General features: G+C 47.7%; 1 protein-coding gene across 8 annotated transcripts in view; it reads left to right on the top strand.

The window, feature by feature from the left end:
* BMAL1 (basic helix-loop-helix ARNT like 1) overlaps positions 1 to 20,940 on the top strand; it is a 107,002-nt gene that overhangs the window by 72,127 nt on the left and 13,935 nt on the right. For 2 of the 8 annotated variants that reach the window (XM_066365634.1, XM_066365632.1), the window contains 12 exons: positions 1,640 to 1,763; positions 2,581 to 2,727; positions 3,231 to 3,251; positions 4,953 to 4,991; positions 5,303 to 5,344; positions 6,560 to 6,717; positions 8,477 to 8,556; positions 14,091 to 14,183; positions 15,192 to 15,309; positions 17,649 to 17,798; positions 19,238 to 19,484; positions 20,510 to 20,616. In XM_066365634.1, the coding sequence (XP_066221731.1) occupies positions 2,588 to 2,727; positions 3,231 to 3,251; positions 4,953 to 4,991; positions 5,303 to 5,344; positions 6,560 to 6,717; positions 8,477 to 8,556; positions 14,091 to 14,183; positions 15,192 to 15,309; positions 17,649 to 17,798; positions 19,238 to 19,484; positions 20,510 to 20,616 (1,195 nt within the window). In that variant the 5' untranslated portion in view covers positions 1,640 to 1,763; positions 2,581 to 2,587. Of the gene's footprint in view, positions 1 to 1,639; positions 1,764 to 2,580; positions 2,728 to 3,230; positions 3,252 to 4,952; positions 4,992 to 5,302; positions 5,345 to 6,559; positions 6,718 to 8,476; positions 8,557 to 14,090; positions 14,184 to 15,191; positions 15,310 to 17,648; positions 17,799 to 19,237; positions 19,485 to 20,509; positions 20,617 to 20,940 lie in introns of those variants that run through there. The other 6 variants (XM_066365641.1, XM_066365652.1, XM_066365646.1 and 3 more) reach the window with 6 other exon arrangements.

The raw sequence follows: 20,940 nt of genomic DNA, 5'->3' as shown, positions 1-20,940 counted from the left end.
GTTTTTTGGTCCCCAACAGGCATGTATTTCTCTGGAATACCATAGGGTGCACCTGGAAATCTTCTAGGGTGTGCCAGTGCGTCCTGGTGCACACTTTGAGAACCAGTGGCTTAGATAGTATTTGAAGCAATGAAACTAGACAGATCTCCTAGGAAATGATTGGAGACACAGAGGAGGTCCAAGGACATCCATGGGACCCTCATTTAGAGGTGAGGTGGATGAGGAAGAGCCAGCTGAAGAGACCAAAAGGGTGTGGCCTCTGACGGAGAAGGAAAACTGAGAGAAAATGGCATCACTGAGACCCAGAGACAGTGAGGGAGGAGAAGTCAGATCTATCAGATGTTGCTGTTGGGCCAAATAGGGAGCAAGTGAATGGAAAAGCAGCCATTGGATTTAGCAGTGAGAAGGTCACTTGTGACAGTAGAGGCTGTCTTATTGGAATGATGGGGACAAGAGCCTGATTGGAGTGGGTTTATGGAGGGGGAAAGGAGGGGAGTTGGAAACAGAAATAGGGCAGCAACTAGAGGGGAGTGGAGTTCAATGTTTTTTTCCATGCAGTATCGGAGCTGTTGCAACGTGTTTTTATCCTCATGAGAATGGGCTAGGGCAGTGGTCGGCAAACTCATTAGTCAACAGAGCCAAATATCAACAGTGCAACGATTGAAATTTCTTTTGAGAGCCTAATTTTTTAAACTTAAACTATATAGGTAGGTACATTATTATTAACAATTAGGGTGGAGTACCCTTTGTGAAAGAGCCACACTCAAGGGGCCAAAGAGCCGCATGTGGCTCACGAGCTGCAGTTGGCTGGATGGAAAGTGGATGATACAGGATTGGGGGCAGGGAGAGACTTCTGCAGTGAAGGTCTTGAGTCATGAGAGAAAATGAAGTCAGCACATACTGGGTGTGTGGGTCCTAACCAGCAGCATCTAGGCAGGTTGATGGCCCTTTTGTGAGTGAAGTAGAAAGTAAAGTTATCAGCCGAGAGGAAGGATCTGGGAGATGTTGGGGGTGTGAGGAAAAAAGAGGTAGTGTGACGTCCTCAAGCACAGAGTGGGAGAAGGGATGGAGCAGGGAGTTGGGCATCGCTGGGCAGCACTGGGCCTCTGAGGTGAGAGGTGGTGGACTGAGCTTGAGGGCGGTCAGTTCATTGTACGTTTTTGTCCCACCAGGTTCAGGTGCCCAGGTGAACGTGAGTTAGGAGGCCCATCGACCCTGAAGACAACTTAGTAGAAAAACGGGGCATGAGTAGGCACACAGGAAACCAGTAATGCCTGTAGCATAGAACACCATCTGTAGTAACTTAAACATACAAGTGAAAACAAAATGAGGTTTTGTTTCTACCTTCAGACTGGTAAGAGCTCTGGCCGAGGGTATAAATGGCTGGAGCTTCTCTGGGGCTCAGGGTTTCGGATCGTACTGAAACATACAGTGCATGTCCCGTGCTCTGTCAGTCCTGCTTTTGGATTTTGATACTCAGAGGCGATAGCGTAAATGCACGGAGACACGTGCACCAAGACGGTCACTGCAGCGATGACTGTGAAGGGAAAAGGTGGCACACACCCACGCAGGGGGCCTGGTTCACTAATCTGTGAGCATAACAGTAACAATGGAAACACGCTTCTCTGTTGCTTTGCAGATGAGGAAACGTGGGCCCCGAGAGAAGGAGTGATCGCCCAGCCACACCTGTGGCGCTTGGAGCCCCGACTGCGGGCAGCACTCGGCCCTCTCCAGCTTGGGTTGGAGCTGGAGTTCCTCGTAAGGTACTTGTCAGCCTCTTTAGGGGGCCAACTCACCTTGTGCTTTAAAAGTATAAATTCTCAAAATGTTTTGCAAATTTATTTATTATGTCTTCATTTCATTATGCAAGGTGTTCCTTGCAGGGGATGCTGGGTATGAAAGGACAGTTGGGGCATACAGGACAGCCTTTGCCTGGGCTGCCTGTGAGAGGGGCCAGGTTTTCCTGGCTCCCGAGTCAGACCTTCTATACAGGGCGGGCAAAAGTAGGTTTACAGCTGTAAGGCTGAGAAACACAGTTTATTCTGGTATTATTAATTATTTTATTATTTTCCATATGAACAACTGTAAAGCTACTTTTGCCCCACCCTGTGTAATCTGAGAAAGTATATTTTCTGCTTTCTTATGACTTCTGCAAAAGCTGTAACAAAAATACAGAGATAACAAGTAAATTATGTTTAGTGCATTATTCAAGTTACTGGTTGGAAGAAAATGAAGTTCGGACTTCAGAAAACATCTGGGTCATGTGCCCCCTCGTGGGAGAAGCACTGGGCTATAACGGGCAGAGCCCTGGGCCCTGGTTTAGTTCCTCCACTCCCTAGCCTAGCTTCTCTGGGAGGCTCAGCAGAAAAACGAAAGGGCAGCCTAAATTACTATCCTAACTCCTAAAGTAAGTAGGATGCGCTTCCCTTCCTGTCAAGTCCCCATTCCGGTGGCTGGGTGAGAGATGTGTGCTGTAAATAAGCACACACACCCCCCCCCCCAGTGCCACCCTGCCCTCTGCCACTTTAGATGAACCCATAGAAATAAACACGACTCTGTGCCTCCTTGTACCCTTTCCAGATCTCCAATGGCAGACCAGAGAATGGACATTTCTTCCACAATCAGTGACTTCATGTCCCCGGGTGCCACTGACCTCCTCTCCAGCCCCCTTGGCACCAGCGGCGTGGATTGTACCCGCAAACGGAAAGGCAGCTCCACCGACTACCAGTAAGGCCGCTAGGCCCGCCCTCCTCCGGCAGAGCTTGGTGTCAGTTCGTGGGCGTGGACCATCCAGGGGCCAGCTACCGGTTCTCCCGGAAGAAGGGATCCCCTTTGTGGAAAGGGATGGGAATGAGAGAGTGGCTACACAGTTGGCTTGCTCCTTATCTTCCCCCTGGAAGCAGGCAGGGGAGCCTCCAGCACTGCTGAGGTCCTACACTGTCCCTATCGAGGGACAGAGAAGAGCCTGAAAGCCAAGTTCTGCCTGTACCCCTTCCTTTATCGTCCTTTGCTCCTTTGAGCAAGATGACTATGTCCACGGATGTAACCTCAGTGGTTTCAGAGAGCTTTGCCTCAAGGCCTCTCCCTGAGGAAGCCGCTTAATTAATATTTGCGGAATAAGAAAGTAGCTGTCATCCTGAAAATAGCATAGGGACATTGATATTGTCCTTAAACATTATTGAAATTAGTATGTACCTGTTATATTAAATAGTATTTTTGTTTCTTTTTAGACTTGATGGCTTTTCTTTTGAGTAAGTAAACTTTCACACTTATAGTCAATTCTTCTCTATCTGTACAACACCTAGGGAATAAGGCAGGGTATGGAGAACAGTCAAAGGCATATTTTTTTCTGTTGAGGCATCTGTGTGGAATCTTACCCAAAGGTCTGTTTAAGAGCTTTACTTTTGTTTAATGAGGGAAAATGTCCAAGGAGGTGTCCCTCACCCACAGCAGGTGTCCTTTCTGCTGAAGTTCACAGGTTGAATTGGGGGGCACAGTGGCAATAAATAGGTCAGATGCCCACTAGGAGATGCTATTATTAGCATGTAAATTATCCCAGATGAGTCAGAGCAAACACCCAGGGGATGGAGACGGAGTGTGAGGACCAGAAGGGTGTTATTTCATAACTTGTTAACAGAGAGACTAGGAGATGTTTCCTGTGGACTAGTGACATGTTCTAAGACCTCTGCTGTCTGTGGCTTCCAACCTTGTCATCACCCATGACCTTCAGGTTTCCTTCAGGGACCCCAGTTTGCAAATCTTTTCTAATTCATTGAGACACTATAATTAAGCAAACATAATCCCTTTCCCTATAGTTTTGATGTGCTAATGTCAGAAATGGAGGCAGGGCTTCTCTTTGCCCAAGCTGATCCTCTGGCCTCTGTAAGCAGACAGAAGTCTACACGAAAGAGGAGGAAGTTTTCATGTTCCCGTGTGGCCTATAAGATTTCCTCTGGACGTTCAGACTAGCTGGAGAAATTCCCTGCCTGTGAGGAAACCCAGGGCGCTGATTGGGAACCACTACTCTAGAATGGCCGTGATGTGATTCAGCATCCTGAGAAAGTTGGGTTTGCCCTGGAGATTACATTATTTGAAAGATATAATTCCTTCTTTCTTATGGGATAAAGGAGAAAGGGGAGAGACCCAGGTGGTAGTCAGTGCCCACCTGATCAATTCCAGAGCTGATGAAGGCTGTGAGCTGACCCCAGGGGGAACGGAACTCCTTCCTCTGAAATTTCAATCTGTTTTCTACTGAAACGCAAGACGCCATGAAACTGAATTTCTGGAGTCTGTTGAAGGCAGGCAGATTCATGCTGTGAGTCCAGGGCGGTCTGCAGCCAAACAGGGTTCCATGCCCTCCGCCCCAATCCTCCCCTCTCTCCCAGCTCCTCGGGCTTCCCCCGTAGCTGAGAGCCAGGACTCAGGGTGGCCAGGCCTTTGAGGAGCTGCCTCCGGCTCTGCTCAGTGCTTCTTTGTTGGTCCTTTGATCCCCCCTCTTTCCCGTCCCCCACAGAATCCAATATATATGTATGCACAGATATTTGGTGCTTGATATGTTTTGCAAATGAATAGACCCCATTTATCCAGAACGATGGGGGGGGGGGGGGATGGGGTATTACAGTGATTCAGATACTCTGGTTAACTAAGAGTTTCCATAAGTGCTGCGTAGTCCCAATTTCCACACAACCGAAATACGGTAAAATATGTTAACATGGAAACTCTATTGAGACTATATATAAATCTTGTTTGATAATCTGGAAAACCAGCGTGAATTTTATAGTAATTTCAAGTTGTCTTTATTTGTTTGACTATTATATATCCGTAATCAAGACTATGTTAGTTGAGCTTTCTATGTTTGGTTTCTGGATAAATGAGAGCCTTCTTTCTGGATTATGATTAGAAGGTATTTTGTATGTCTTCAATAGTCACGTTCTCTTTTGTTTTTTTTTCAGGGAAAGTATGGACACGGACAAAGACGATCCTCATGGAAGGTACCGTGAACCTAGTCATTTGAACTTGGGCATCCTTATAGCCATTTCCCGCATAATTCACATTACAGTACTCGGCGCAGGGCCCAGCTTGTCCCGGATGGGGGATAAGCAAGGAGGTGGTGACCCTATGGGCTCAAGATCATCTCAGCCCCCAGTTTGGCTAACAGCCAACATTGTATGTGTAGAGAGATGACAGGGATTCACAGAGAAATTAGTTTAATGAAAAAGAAAACAGAGATGCGTCAATTTGCCATTAATTATCATCTCCAGGGGATAGTGTTTTTATCTTTGCTTTTTTTTTTTTTTTCCAGGTTAGAATACACAGAGCACCAAGGAAGGATCAAAAATGCCAGGTAAGCAGGGGCTCTCGTTCACTCCGTGTGTAAACTGTGCCGGCTCTGGTTTCCCAGCGTGCTGCCCAGGAGGCTGCGCACCTGGTCTGTCTCGGTCCTTTCCACGCTGTCCCATCCGTGATGAATAAAGAAGGGGGCAGCGTCCTGGGGCTCGCTGCGGCCTCGGCTCCTCGTCTCACCAGGCTGCGCTGGCCTCCCACAGTGATTCAGTTCCTGGGCTCACCTCGCCTCTGAAAGTTACACCTTCACCTTTATTCACCCTTCAGCCAGGTTTCACCCTTGTTGCTCTCAAAGTTATAACTAGATCCCTTGAGTAGATTCTCTAACTTAGTCCTTCCTGCCTCCAGCCACACTTGCTGACCCCTTCGCATGTGGTTCCTCAGCCCTCCTGCTCTGAGACTGGACCATGATGCAGAACTAAGGGCCACAGAATTCGGCTGACCTGAGACTTGTAGCTTTTCTCTCGCAGACCCACCTTGGCGGGAGCGCTCATGGTTTTGTTACTATGGCAGCGACAGCAAGCTATGTTTTCATCGTGGATGCACCTCGAGAGGGGGACAGTCACAAATGGCAGGTGCAGACCAGTCAGGGAGAGTGAGTGCCAGTGAACCATCACGCTGTCTCAGTGGGCAGCAGCTCCTGCGAGGGAGGAGTGTGACATTCTCTGAAGAAGTTCCTGGGGATGGATGTTGCATCTGCTGTGTCTCTGTGGGGTCCTATTCGAGCCAAGGTAGCAGCGTGTTAGTCACGTGGCGACTCGGTTGTGAGTCTCTGGGAGGACACACAGCAGGCTCCTCACAAGCCTCAGATGACTCTCAGGGGACCCAGGACCCTTGCTGATGGCTGTTCTGGACATTTTGCTCTTTAAAACCTCCACCTCCCTCCTTTTTTCTTCTGTCCCCATCTTAAAGCCCAACTTTACAGAGGCCAAGAGGAAGTGAGAGATTAACAATAATACAGTTCACTCTGAAAATACAGTTTTGTAATATTTCTCCTTAATTCTGAGGATGAGGTGAGCATAAAAAAATGATACTGACCTGGTGGTGAGGCCACATTTTTAGTGGCTTTAGTAGGAAAGTCTGGTTTGAAGCAGTCTGCAGATTCTAAATTTGCCTTGTCAGATGAAGATTGAAAACAGTTACAACTTATATTTGTCATGGTTTCCTTGACGCTGGGCTTTATTTTCTAGAATTCACTTTTCATATTGTCATTCAGGGAAGCTCACAGTCAAATTGAAAAGAGGCGTCGGGATAAAATGAACAGTTTTATTGATGAATTGGCTTCCTTGGTACCAACATGCAACGCGATGTCCAGGAAATTAGATAAACTCACTGTGCTGAGGATGGCGGTTCAGCACATGAAAACATTACGAGGTGAGACCCAAGTTTTATTGTCTTTTATGCCCTTTCCCACAAATGTACCACCCTTGCCTAGAAAGTTCCTGAGTCCCTAAGGCAAATGTATATGACTTGCAAATGTGTAGCCTTGAGTAGTATGCCGGTAATTTTCAGCAATAGACACGATACCAAATGAAGTGATTACTGATCATTTGTGAGTGTCAAGACGCACTCTTGCAGCCCTGCATCCCCAGAGGGTAGAGGCTGTGTGCATGTGTGTGTGTGTGTGTGTGTGTGAGAGAGACGCGCACGTGCGTGGTCAGACTACAGTCAATCAGAGAGGACGCTGCTGGTGCTCCGTCTTTCAGCTCCGCATGCCTGGACCCCGCCATACAGTGATAAACATAAAAAATGGAGGTGCACTTTAATGACTAGAAAAGTCAGTTTTAGTATAAAAGAGGAAAACATCATGCTTTCTTTGAAGAGTGAGTCACTGGTTGATGGTTCTTGCATTTTTATTGTCAGGAATGAACACTGACATATTCATCTCCCTGGAATTTTCCCAAACTGGCTAGACCCTTTATGAGGGAGGCAGTATTTTCCTTCTTTTCTAAGAGGGGTGAGGTTGAGAACTCCAAGGCAGAAATGTGGAGGCGACTTCTCCAAACCACAGGGGAAGTCTGAAACATATCAGGCATTTTCGTGAATGCTGTTCCTGGAATTTTCCACAGCTCATCTTGGACTATTTGAGGAAATTGGAAAGTGGGCACTCAGTCAGATCTCTGAGCTGTGTGGGGAAAGAATTGCATCTTTTTATTTCCACAAAGCCACCAGAAATAAAAAGTAGCTGGTTTGGTCTGACTTTTGGTCATGATTCAAAAATATAATTATATCCTGTGTTTGGAGAATGGCATTTAAAAATTCATATTAGCTAAGATGGTAGAGACTAAATTACTATAAGCCAGTTTCCATTAAATTGGAAGGAAGAGTGGCAAATCTCGAGCTATCATCAAAAGCAGGGATGTGGATCAATAATCTCTGCCTTGTGAGCTGATGCGAAAGTCACAGACTTTCTGTTTACCTCCTTCCCTGTGGTGCTTTGAATTGTCATGGACCCGTTTTTTATTTCTTTACTCTTCTACTAACCATTCTGCAGATTCCAAGTCATTTACTGCTGGCATTTTTCTCTGTTAAGTTATTGTTCCTCTGAAAGATGCCAGATTGACAGCCTTTTAAACCTAAATCTTGTTCCATTTCAGTCCCAGGAGCCTGAGTTGCATTTACTGAAGCAATGCATTTCTCTGGATTGCCAACCTCATTTAACTCACCACCGATGAAGGGGAACTCACACTAAGTGCCTTCTACAATGTATTTACTCAGGGTCTGGCAGACTGGATGATTTCCCAGGAACATCTAGAGTGGTGATTTGAGGGACGGCTAGACAGCCCATTTAATGTACGTCCCGGGAGGAGAGATCCCTCCCAGCGCCTCTTCCAGTGAGCTTCTGGAGCTGCCCTCTCTCTCAGGGGCAGATTTGTAACTTCCTTGGTTCTCCTCATTGTGACAAAAGCAAACTTGTTAAGTCTCTGTGGGCAACAGTGTGCTCTTTTCAATGGAATCCTCTGGCATTACAGGATTCTGCTCAAAACCAGATCTTACGCTGTCCCAGTTAAGGAAGAAGGAAGGTACAATTTAAATCCCAGGTGGTAGGGACTAGGCAGGAAGGCTTGAGGAAGGAAGCAGAATGAGACATTGGGTATAAAATATGCCAACTCTTTTTTCTTTCCCCCCTAAGGTGCCACCAATCCATACACAGAAGCGAACTACAAACCTACTTTTCTGTCAGATGATGAATTGAAACACCTCATTCTCAGGGTATGTTGCAAATTGTGGGGTTGTTTTACACAACATTTATTTTTGCAAATTTGAGAGTTAAGTCCCAGCATGCGGGAATTTGACATCTGGACACAGCTTTTCCTAGGCCCACGTCCTCTCTACCCTAGTGTCCGGACAGACAGCACATCCCCTCCCGAGGCCTTCCTCCTTCTCCTCCACCCTTGCTGAGGCAAAAATCGAAAGTGTATGCTACTGTGATTTTAAATCAGGAGAGGCAGGATTCTGTTAAAAATAGGAGGTTGTTAGGAAGCCTGTTCCCATGTGAAGGTTTTAGAAAGGGACCGAAACTGCAAACAATTGAGAATTTCTCTGATTCTCATTTACCCACGAGCACAGAAACATCCACTGAAATCTTTATACCAACATCCCTTTGATTTAACAGAACTTCCAAAGACTTCATGATCCAGCAAGGGCAATAGATGGAGGAGGTGATGCTTTCACCTGCTTGACTGTCACCCCCGTTCCCCCGGCGGGCTCTGCCAAGGGGCCGCAGAGACGGCCCGCGGGACCCTGGCCTCCCTGTGGGGTTAGGTCCGCACAGGACGTCCGCATGTTCCCAGCAGAGGAGATGCAACTGAAGGGAAAGAAATGGAGTTTAGAAACAAGTCCTCTTGCAAATTGTAAGAAGAAAAATAGAAAACCATAAAAGGAAAGATACCCATACCCCACCCTGGCCCCCACACCAGGGTCGATGGCTTGCTAAGGCTCCTGCAGAGTCTTGGCACCCTTCTTTGAACAGACGTTTGCAGAGGCCCAAGGTGGAGTCCTCCAGGTGGACCTGGTATCGTCACCACCCATCCTTGGCTCAGCCCGGCCCCTCTGCCGCTGAGCCCGCCTGCTTCCTCCAGCACCCTCTCTCTGTCCCTACGTGACGTGCAGTATTAATTGGAAAGCTTTCAACTGCAAGGAATGGGAGATCTGACAATAAATAGGGTTTTTTAAATTATTTTTAAATTAAAGTTTACATGAAATATTATTTTTTATTAGTTTCAGGTGTTCAGATAGTGGTTAGACAACCAGACTTGACAATACTTCCAGTACCCAACTAGCACTGTACCATTGGCAGGTTCAGAGCAGTCACGGGGACGTGAAGTACAGCACAGGAAATAGTCAGTGAAGTTGCACCAGATAGGGTTTCGTTTCTCAGGTCCAGCTGGCCCCGGGGTCGGCCGTGAGGGTGGGCGCGGGGGTCCGGTGAGCTCAGCAGGGGCCAGGCTCCTTGTCCCTCACACAGCCACTGGGCTAGCAGGGCCGCTGCCCCCTCGGTGTGGCAGAATGGCTGTGCCGGCTCTGAGTAGCCAGACCAGGCAGGAAAAAGGGACGGGGTGGGGGGTGCACCAGGCCAGCGGTCCCTTTTTGTCAGGAAAGGATACATTTCCTGGAAGCCCAGTCGGGGACTTCAGCTTACTGAGAAGATCCACCTGGTGACCCCTAGCAGCAGGGCAGGTTGCAGAGTGAGGGCGTTGATTTCCCCGCCTCCACAGGAGAGACAGACGGGGTGGGGGGCTAGGCCTTGGCCCCCAGCAGCTTCTGCCACACACTTTCCAGAGCCCGTCTGTTTGCTAGGTTTCCCGCCAGAAGTGGCTGTCACAGCCCACAGCAGACCTTCAGCTGTGGTCTGGTCGGTCTGGGGTGGAATGGGGCTGCTTGGTACCTCCCTTGCCGTAGGAGCCATCTAGTGCCACCGTGTGGGCAGCTGTGCTACTGCCACTGCCCACCTCTCTTGTACATGAATCATTCTTAGGCCAGGTCTTTTCTACCCGGTATAGATGCAGTTCATTTTTTTGAACTTCTTCTATCTCTGTCAAAATATATTTATTGGTTGATCCCACATTCCAGCTTGTCATCAGTCATCCTTTGAGGCTTCATGTGACTTGCAGATCTGATAGGCATGCTTCTGTGTCTTGTTTTCATTCATTCACTAACACAACAAAGAGTTCTGAGTACTGACTATATGTGCATGACACTGTTCTAGGGTCAGCCACTCACTGATGACCGTGTTAGGTGGGGCCCAGTCCCCTGCGCAAGGTAGTGATGACCTGCTGGGTGCCACTCTCAGGGCGCAGTTACTCAGACCCAGCTCTGCCCTCACTTCTCCACCCTTGCCAAACAGATGTCCGTGTTCCCAGAGGGTATTTGCTGAAGTTGCAGATATAAACTATGCCTGCTGCATTTCTAGAGAAACCACCAGGGCATGTGACCTATAGTCACACAGGGCCCAGTGCTTGGTTTTAATGCTCTGCTGTCACCGTCTTGAAAATCATAATTTTTGTAGAAGAGTCCCTGCATTTTCATTTTGTACAGAGTCTTACAAATTATGTAGCTGGTCTCGATTGCCATACCGGTAATTTGATGACTTTTAAAAAAAATAATTGTATATATAATTTTATATATATATATGTAGGTATATATATATAGCTGTAGCTGTATAGATATATCTCCTTCTATAGTGACAAATGCTTAGTAATTTCCTTCTTGCTGCTTTTCTAAATAATTTCCTATCAGATGGCCACACTTATCAGGGTATAGGATGAGGATTTTAGTGCAATGCAAGCTAAACACTTCATCTTGGGCTTGCCTCTACTGCTCTCTGATCCATACAACCCCAGAGATGATCTGTCTTCCCTGAAGAAACTTTTCTTTCTTCTCTGGCACACATCAGTGGCTGTGAGTCCTCTCCAATCTCTTGCCAATTTTAGGTACCCAGTTCCCTGAAACTCGCCTCAACAGAAGGCGAAGGCCACTCAGATTGGAGTTGACCAGTCTGGCAGCAGGAACTGGACTTCTCCCTTTCCTTATCAATGCACGTCTGACTAATTGCTTGCTTTACTAAGTGCTTTCAGAGTATCTTTGATGAATGGTGTCAGGAAACAGACCACCTGCTCAGTTTATAATGTCTACGCACTCTACTTCCCCATTGTTTGAAAAGTGGGCAGAGCCTCCCAAAGCTCCTTCTTACCCATTGGCGGTGCCTCCCCGAGAGAGCGCCAGCCCCAGCGCCCCTGAGTCCCCCTGGGCCCGCAGGGTCCTCACAGCCCCGCTCTCCAGTTGTGCCCGCGGTGCCCACGCCCCGTTGGTGCCTCCCCGAGAGAGCGCCAGCCCCAGCGCCCCTGAGTCCCCCTGGGCCCGCAGGGTCCTCACAGCCCCGCTCTCCAGTTGTGCCCGCGGTGCCCACGCCCCGTTGGTGCCTCCCTGAGAGAGCGCCAGCCCCAGTGCCCCTGAGTCCCCCTGGGCCCGCAGGGTCCTCACAGCCCCGCTCTCCAGTTGTGCCCGCGGTGCCCACTCCCCGTTGGTGCCTTCCCGAGAGAGCACCAGCCCCAGCGCCCCTGTGTCCCCCTGGGCCCTCAGGGTCCTCACAGCCCCGCTCTCCAGTTGTGCCCGCGGTGCCCACTCCCCGTTGGTGCCTCCCTGAGAGAGCGCCAGCCCCAGCGCCCCTGTGTCCCCCTGGGCCCGCAGGGTCCTCACAGCCCCGCTCTCCAGTTGTGCCCGCGGTGCCCACGCCCCGTTGGTGCCTCCCCGAGAGAGCACCAGCCCCAGCGCCCCTGAGTCCCCCTGGGCCCGCAGGGTCCTCACAGCCCCGCTCTCCAGTTGTGCCCGTGGTGCCCACTCCCCGTTGGTGGTGCTCACCTGCCCCGTGAGGCAGGGTCCGGCTGTTCTGAGCCTCCCCTCCACTGCCTCTAGTCACTGGCCATTGGACACTCTGGGTGTGTGCAAATCCACTTTGCTCAGGTCATCGGTTCAGGCCAGATGTCAGGATGTCGCAGTCACCTTCTTCCCAGCCACCTGTTTTGCTTCATCACTTCATCAGTGAAAAACCTCAGAATACTTCTCTTGCTGGATAGAAGATTGTCTGCAAGGCAAATGAGGAAGTTATTAATACCTTATTTTTGCAGAATGAGCTTCTAGCAGATGGTGCTTGGAGCATCACTTCCCCTCACTGTCGTTTCTGCCCCAGACTCGCTTAGGGGCCTCACTTGGGAGAAGATCGTTCCTCGTGCCCTCCCAGCTGGGTGGCCCACCAGCCTCTCACTGCAGTGGTGACCCTGTTCCCTTTCTCATTCACTTCTGTTACTCGGCACTAGTGCATGTGCCATTCTTTAACCTTCTGGCACATGATTTTCATTTCCTAGTTTTTTCTAATTAAACTATATCCTGAAGGCTCTTTTGTGGAAAAGGGAATGGAGTTTCTCTATTTTTTTTCCTAAGAATAGACTGTGCACTAGAGGATGAAGCAAGATGTTGAGCCACTGTGTATTGGAACTGTGGGTGCTGAGTAAAGAGCAAGCACATGGCAGATTAGGATAGAGCCTGGTCACTAGACACACCTCAGCAGGAGGGGGTGGTTGGCCCTCTGAAAAGCTGCAGCTAGGAACCATGCACACACAGATGAAATAGTCTCGGCTCTCAGATACTACCACTGTGGTAGGAATCCACTCAGTCTAACAAAGATGGTCCTGTCTCCATACCTGTCTTTATTGGTACTTTAGATTTTTACTTGTATTTAAAGCTAAGAGGAACTAAGAAGAATCCAAAGGGAAGTTTTTGCTTTGCTTTTCTTATCTCACTTAGGAACAAACAGCCCAGCCCTGGGTCAAAGGATAATTTATCTTTTTAAGTGAGGAGGGGGGATAGAGAGGCTCCCACATATGCCCCAACCAGGATCCACCTGGCAACCCCTGTCTGGAGCCAGAGTTTGGACTAACTGAGCCACTGACTGTGAGAGAGGAAGAGAGAGAGAATGAGAAGAAGGAGGGGAAGAGAAGCAGATGGTCGCTTCTCCTGTGTGCCCTGAGTGGGGATTGAACCCAGGATGTCTGCACACTGGGCCGATGTGCAACCACTAACCAACTGGCCAGGGCTCAAAGGATAAATTTTTAGAGCAGTAGCTTTCAACCCTGTGTACATTAGAATCACTTTTGGGCAGAAGTGGGGGTTCAAACAACAACAGTAATCCAGCCCTACGAGATGATCAGCCTACGACAAAATAGAAAACCCTGTGTGAGTGCTCTCTGAAAACAGGTGTTCAGGCCAAGGAGGGGAGGCAGCCAAGATACTGGGGAGGGGTCGGAGCTTAAAGATTTCTTCCAGTCTTAGGTTCTGTGATTCTACACAGAGTCGTTTTAATTAGGGCAATAAAACATAACTTCTCTGGGCCTTAATGCAATCAAAGGAAAATTCTTAAACTGAATTCTACTTTGAGATAGAATTTACATAATTGGATTTTCCCTTATAATCATTAGATGAATATATTAGATAGGCAGATAGAGAGATAGATACAGATAGAGATACAAATATAGATACAGGTACAGATGCAGTTGTCCCTTGGTGAGAATCTTATTTTTCTCCTAAGACATTTGTTTTAAGCATCCTGTTCTCAGGATACCTGTGGGACTGTCCATGGGAGCAATCCTGTGCTTTGGAAACTTAGAACACAAATCCTTATTTGCTGTCAGAGTGATTACAACCATGTTTCTTGAAGTGTGATAAATTGATTATCCATTTCTCCTGATTAGGCAGCAGATGGATTTTTATTTGTCGTAGGATGTGACCGAGGGAAGATACTCTTTGTCTCAGAGTCTGTCTTCAAGATCCTCAACTACAGCCAGGTATTGCTCATGCTCCTGTGGTGGTGGGCGGACGCACAGCCGCCAACAAGGCCACCCCACTTTTCAGAAGAATGACAGTACACAAGTCACATGTGAAATGCTTATATTGTCCCCTGACCCAATCCTCCCTCCAGAAAATCCTTTACTTGTTAATAGAGAAATGAATTTAAACTAAGAAAAATCTTTTAATGTATGTATGTTCCCTGTTTCCGCCATGTGAAAGGTTTGTTTTACATCTCAGCAGCAGCTTTATGGCTCTCTTATTGCTGCAAAATAAATACCCCGCAACTATGGGGGAGGGGTGCAGGGCGAGGGGCAAGGGAGAAAGGTGGGCAGGGAAGGCAGTCCCGGAGGACAGGGATGTCGGGACTCCGCCCATGCTGTTTGCAATGATGTGTCACTTACTTGCTCTGTTGAACCTCACCTTCCTCTAAAAACTGATTGCAATAAGCCATACCTTCTCTGAATGTTGTAGGAGCAAATAAGATAAACATGTATAAAAGCTTCTAGAGCCCAGCTTTTCACCTGTTATGTCCCTAGAGTCCTAGTTCTCTCACTTGTTCAGTCCTTCACTCAGTGCATGCTGGCGTTTGCATGAACGCTTGATAAGGCAGGAGAATTAAAGAGTCAAAATAACATTAGTATAAATTAGAATTAGTGTAAATTTAATACTTTCTAAATGTTTGTTTTAGTCTCACAGAAAGTTATGGAGGAAGTTTTTACTATCTCGGCTCACAGAATAGGCTGTGGAAGCATATGGTATGACCCAGCTTGCTCAAGAACAGCTTCAGGGGGCAAGAACTGTTTCTATCACTTTCCCTCATGTGTTATCAGAACCAGACTCCCAGTGCCTCATTCATTGTGTCCACATCGAGGCAGTGATCGCACGTGTGTGCATGCTCACATAGGAAATGCCATGCTTAGAAATACAAAATAAAGGCAAAGCCCTTAGATAATTTATATTCCACATGCTGTTGACTTACCGTTTTTGATGTTTCATCCCCACAGAATGATCTCATTGGTCAGAGTTTGTTTGACTACCTGCATCCTAAAGACATTGCCAAAGTCAAGGAGCAGCTGTCCTCCTCTGACACGGCACCCCGGGAGCGACTCATAGACGCAAAAAGTGAGTACAGAGAAGGCTGCCACTTCCTTGGCAACCGCTCAGACTGGGCGCCGAGAGAGGTCGCAGAGCGTGCACCATGCGCTTGTCCCCTGGGTCTTCCTCTCTGTTCTTTACCCGCATCACTAGTGCTGTCTTTGGCTAACTGGAATCACGCATTTCCTTTGTGTTGGTTTGTTTTATGTAAAGAAGAAAATACTCATTGTCCATATTCATGGAGAGGAAAACCAGCTACTTTGACTTGAGTCTTTCTGATTTTGAGTAATTTTTTTCCTAGAGTCAGGAAATTCCCAGTTGCATGCTTCTCAGTTGAAAGGGCTCACACCAGTGTAATTTGTTCACCCCCCCCCCCAAATCATCTCTGTATTATCTGAGTTGCACACATGCAGCTCACAAAATGAAGAAACGTGTAATATAGCTGTGCCATTTCTTTGAGTGGTGCCTTGTGAGGTTGGCTCCCCTTCCTGGCTCCCTTCTTGCAGCGGTGGGACCACTCTTCCTCTTCTCCCAGCTTCCTGCTCCAAAGTCCTTTCCTGGGCTCCCGTGCGAGGGCCTGTGAAGTCTCTCCTTGAGTCCTCCGGGAGGCTGTGCACCACGGCAGCTAGCATTGTGCGCTCTGGAGTCAAATTGCTGGGCTCACATCCTGGCTCCACCTTTGACCAGCTGTGTGACCTTGAACAAATTACTTAACCTCTCTGTTGCCTCAGCTTCCTATGTGCAAAATTGTAGCTATTTCATTGGGTTATTGTGAGGATTAAACATGCTAAAATACATAGAGCACATGGGGCAGTTCCCCACACATCTAAGCACAGTATCAGTGTTGGTGTTCACCCTGGTCCAGTGCAGTCATGGCCCAGCTAGTTTCCTGCTTCCAAGCTCCCCATTCTAATTCCTGGAGGCAAATACCACCAGGGGAATCGCCCTTAAAGTAAAGCACTCCTCCTCTTCCGAAAAGCACAGTGTAGTTCCAGGTACCTGTTGGCCTTCATATTCTGGCTCTTGCAACATTTCAGTGACCTGAGGAGAAAAAGATGAATGGTGTTTGGTCCCTCCCTTTCAGTCTCTTACCATACAGTCACGGAGGCAAGGAGACAGACAGCTCCTGGCATAGTAGGTGCAGCCATAGAAACAGTGATGGAGATGGATGACTAATCCTCGTGTGGGCACAGGAACAGGCTTCACTGAGCAGGTGACAACTGAGGCAGGTTTGAAAAGATGAGTTAGTGTTTGTCAGGTGAGGGAGCGAGGAAGGAGGCCGAGAAGACAATCAGGGTGGGGCAGAGGTGTGGCGGCCACCGTGCGGCGTGCTCAGTGCTGCTGGGACAGCGTGCAGGGGGTGGGGGACTGGAGTATGAAGACCTCTTCATCCGTGGGGACACAGTGAAGGGCTCGGGCCAGGTGGGCCAGGCTCGGGGAAGAGCAGTGGGCGCAGTGTGGGAGGCAGGCTGCAGGGGGTGAGGCCTGCCGGTTGCTCCCAGGGTGGGCTGTGGGGCACACGGCAGACGTGAGCTGCAGCGCCACCCCTGCTGTGACAGGCAGCCGGCGTCTCTCTCAGGACCTCAGTCACTCTCCTCCTTCACAGACAGCACAGACCGATGGACGCATGAGGCAAACCATAAATACGAGCCATGTTTGCATTCTAAAAGTTTTTAGCTAAAAATAGTAAAAAATAAATGTAAAACTAAACTTTAATACTATATTTTATTTAACCCAATAAATCCAAAGTGAGATCCTTTACCTTTTTTTAATACTAAGTCTTTGAAACCCTGTGTGGATTCACAGAGCGCATGCCAGTCTGCATAACTACATTTCAGGGGCTCAACAGCCGCATGTAACCAGCGGCCACTGAACTGGACAGCACAGACCTAAATTGGGGTCCAGGAATCTGGGTCCAGAATAGAAGGGTGTTCTGCTTTGTGCTTTCCATTTCAGAATCCAAATCCTGCCCATCCTTCGACTCCCAGCCCCTCCCCCCCGGAAGTGCAGATTGTCGCTGATCACACATCACTTTGTGTGACTGTTGATTTTTTCATGGTGAACTTCCATTTCCCCTGCTCAGCCGTGAGCTCCTGCCAGATAGGAACCCTGTGCTGTATTTCTGTTTATTCCCCAGAGCACCCAGTTCATCCACCCAGTGGCTGCGTCTGCATGACCTGCAGATATTTCCAGAAACACCTGTCCATGTTGACTCTGTTAGGCCTAACCAGAGGAGAAGTGGTATTCTCATGTCGTCGTAATAAAACAGGGAGGCAGGAGAGAAAAGGCTTTCTTCAAGGTCGCACTGCCCCTCCTGACAGACAACACCACTCTCAGTTTATCACGTTTTGTGTATTGATTTGCAGCTGGACTTCCAGTTAAAACAGATATAACCCCTGGGCCGTCTCGGTTATGTTCTGGAGCACGACGTTCTTTCTTCTGTAGGATGAAGTGTAACAGGCCTTCAGTAAAGGTTGAAGACAAGGATTTCCCATCTACCTGCTCAAAGAAAAAAGGTAACGACTTAAAAGTTCTGTAAAATCCTATTGCAGGTGAGGCTTGCTTCCTACACTGGAGTTCTCAGTAGGGCCACGGCTCAGTGTCCCCCAGTTGGCCCAAGCCACAGGCCCCAGGACTGCAGCCAGGACCTCACTATCCCCCCACCTACCATGTAGGGCAGTTGGGAGCAGGGAGAGTTGGAAAGCCCTGATGTGTTGTCATGGTGACAAAGATTAGTGGGAAGGCTTCCTCTGCTTAAATTCTGTTTGTTGTGATTGTTGGGGAAAGAAGACTCCCATCACAATTCTGACTGCTGCTTGAGCAACCCACCAATCCATCAGAGGAATCACTCTTGCTAAATTCACCAGTGCCCTTCATGCCGAATGCAGTGGCCACTTTTCATTTTCCTTCCATCGTGCAGTCTTCTCTTCCCCAGGATTCCATGAAACCGCATTCTCCTTATCTTCCCCGTCCTTGGTCACTCCGGGCTCTCTTTCCACCGTTTCTGCTGGTTCTTCTTCTGTTCTGGGCTGCCTTCTGTTTTCTGTCTGTGCTTGGTCCCTGGATGGTATTGTCTATTCCCTTAGCTTTTAATGCCATTTATAATTCAATAACTTCCAAGTTTATATTTCTAACCCAGACTTCTTTTTTGAACTCCAAATTCATAAATTAACTGCTTATTAAATCTACCTGCTTAGATATCTAAATGGATCCCTCAAACATGATAGGTGTAAAAGTAACCACGATATAAATGGCAGCAAAAACAAACAATAAACCAAAATGTAAACCACTTTCCATCTAGTTGCACACACTAGAAGCCTTCAAGGCACCCCTACCCCACTTCACTCCCCACCCCCAATGAATTCCTTCTGTAAAAGTTATCTGAAACCTGTTTATCTGCTCCCTCTCCCACTATCACTCACTCCAGGCTACGCTCAGCTCTCCCCCAGTCTTTGTAACAGGCTCCTCCCCCTTTCCATTTCTCCACATAGCACCCAGAATGATCTTTCTAAAAGCAGATTTTTTTTTTTTAATCAGTTTCCTACTTAAAACCCTTGGAGGTTTCCCATTACTCCTGAAGAAAAGTAAAATCCTTACTGTGATTTGTTTTCTACAGTTCCCAATAACTAGGACTGATGTGACGCTTGACAGACACGCCACAAGGATGTTATTGTTGAAATCCAAGGTGCTCCACACTTCCTGTGTCCCGAAGTGAACTCTCTCTTCCTCCCTCTCACACATTACCCTTTTCTTGGAGTCAGCGGACTATTCCAGCATTCCAGCAACCACTCAAACTAAAAAATTTGGAGTTGTCTTCATTTTCTTTCTTTCAGGCCAAATATTTGGCTATTCACACCAAATCCCAGGAATTCTCAGAAGTTCCTCCCACATCCTTCCCTGTCTCCCCCTCATGGCACGGCCACACTGACACTGACCATGGACTTTGCTTTCTTAGCAGATCGAAAAAGCTTCTGCACAATCCACAGCACAGGCTATTTGAAAAGCTGGCCCCCCACAAAAATGGGGTTGGACGAAGACAACGAACCAGACAACGAGGGGTGTAACCTCAGCTGCCTTGTTGCGATAGGACGACTGCATTCCCACGTGGTCCCGCAGCCGGTGAACGGGGAGATCAGGGTGAAGTCCATGGAGTATGTGTCTCGGCATGCAATAGACGGGAAGTTTGTTTTCGTAGACCAGAGGTAAGCGTCTGCATGTTACCTTGGACAATAGTGGGAGGTTTTCAACCCAGAGTTAAGCAGAGACCACTGGGCAATCAGCGTGTTTCCCTAAGAATTGAAAGAGAGAAGGAAGTGATGGGGTCTCTGCTGAAGTGAGGCGCATGAGAGTATCATCATAAACAGAGGTTTCTTCTGTCATCCTTTGCTACATAGCGGCGGTTAGGTATGGTGGTTTGATGTCTGTGGCCAAGAGAGAAATAGTAAGCATAGCATATATGGAATGTTCTAGGACCATTACTGTGATTGGCATTCTGGAAAACAGGACTTGGGAAAGAGTGTCTAGTCCTGGGGCTATTGGTAATCTCATATGGCTATTCATGTTTTAATTCAATCAACTAAAATTAAATAAAATTAAAAACTAAATTTCTCAGGCTCAGTAGCCACATTTCAAGTACTCATTAGCCACAGATCATTCCCACCAACACAGGAAGTTGTTGGACAGCACTGATCTGGTCCAGTCTTGTTTTTTATGGATGAGGAACCGAGGCCCAGCCTGAAGCCTGGCTTCCTCCAGGGTTCACACTAATTAGTAGTAGACCTGGGCTAAGAGGTCCCACTCCTTTTCCACTGTCGCCCTTTAAGAATATTCACAGGCTAATAATTTTTCTGGTACTAGAAAGTCACTAAATGCTGGAAAAGAAGGTAGTCATTTTTCAAGGTCCTACGGCTCCTGTGGCCAGAGCTTCTGGTGTTTGGCTATCCTGATAAAAAAGTAGGCAGTAAAATGGAGAAGTTTGTACTGGGATTTAGATTTCTACCACATTTTTGGCTAACTAATATGGTTACCATTTTTAAACCTCCTAAAATTTGATTTTTTTTTTTGTTATAATGGCCCCTTTGAAAGGCTTCTCTGCTTTCTTTCCCTCTGTTTTTATAACCTTGGTGTAATTTAGTTGCATGAAGTATACATATATATATACTATTGTCTGAATGGCTTGTTCTTTGGTGTTTTTTTGTTTTTTTGTTTTTTTAATATTTCTACCTAGGGCAACAGCTATTTTGGCATATTTACCACAAGAACTTCTAGGCACATCATGTTATGAATATTTTCACCAAGATGACATAGGGCATCTAGCAGAATGTCATAGGCAAGGTAAGCTGGGCTATACAGAGGATCTTAAGTTTAAAATGTTCCCCTGCTTCTAGACTAGGCCAAGGCCAGATAATCTTCCAGAGAAACCCGCCCAGTGGTGTGGGAGTCAGCCAGCCCGGGAAGGAGTCCAGAGGCCAGAACATCTGTGCGGAGAGGAAGCTGCTGGTCCTAGCCCCGTCCACCCCCGACAGATAACCCATCCTGACTGCCCAGCCTTTCTGTACCTCAGCCAGGTTCATTTCTAGAGGGCATCTCTTATTGAGAGGACCCCGTGCGATTTAGTGTGGCCCAGACAGTTCTAATCCTCTGTCATAGAATCCTGCA

Source organism: Saccopteryx leptura, chromosome 1, assembly GCF_036850995.1.
Source record: "Saccopteryx leptura isolate mSacLep1 chromosome 1, mSacLep1_pri_phased_curated, whole genome shotgun sequence".
Taxonomy (NCBI): domain Eukaryota; kingdom Metazoa; phylum Chordata; class Mammalia; order Chiroptera; family Emballonuridae; genus Saccopteryx; species Saccopteryx leptura.
The sequence above is the reverse complement of the archived record's forward strand: the minus strand, read 5'-3'. Positions and strand labels throughout refer to the sequence as shown.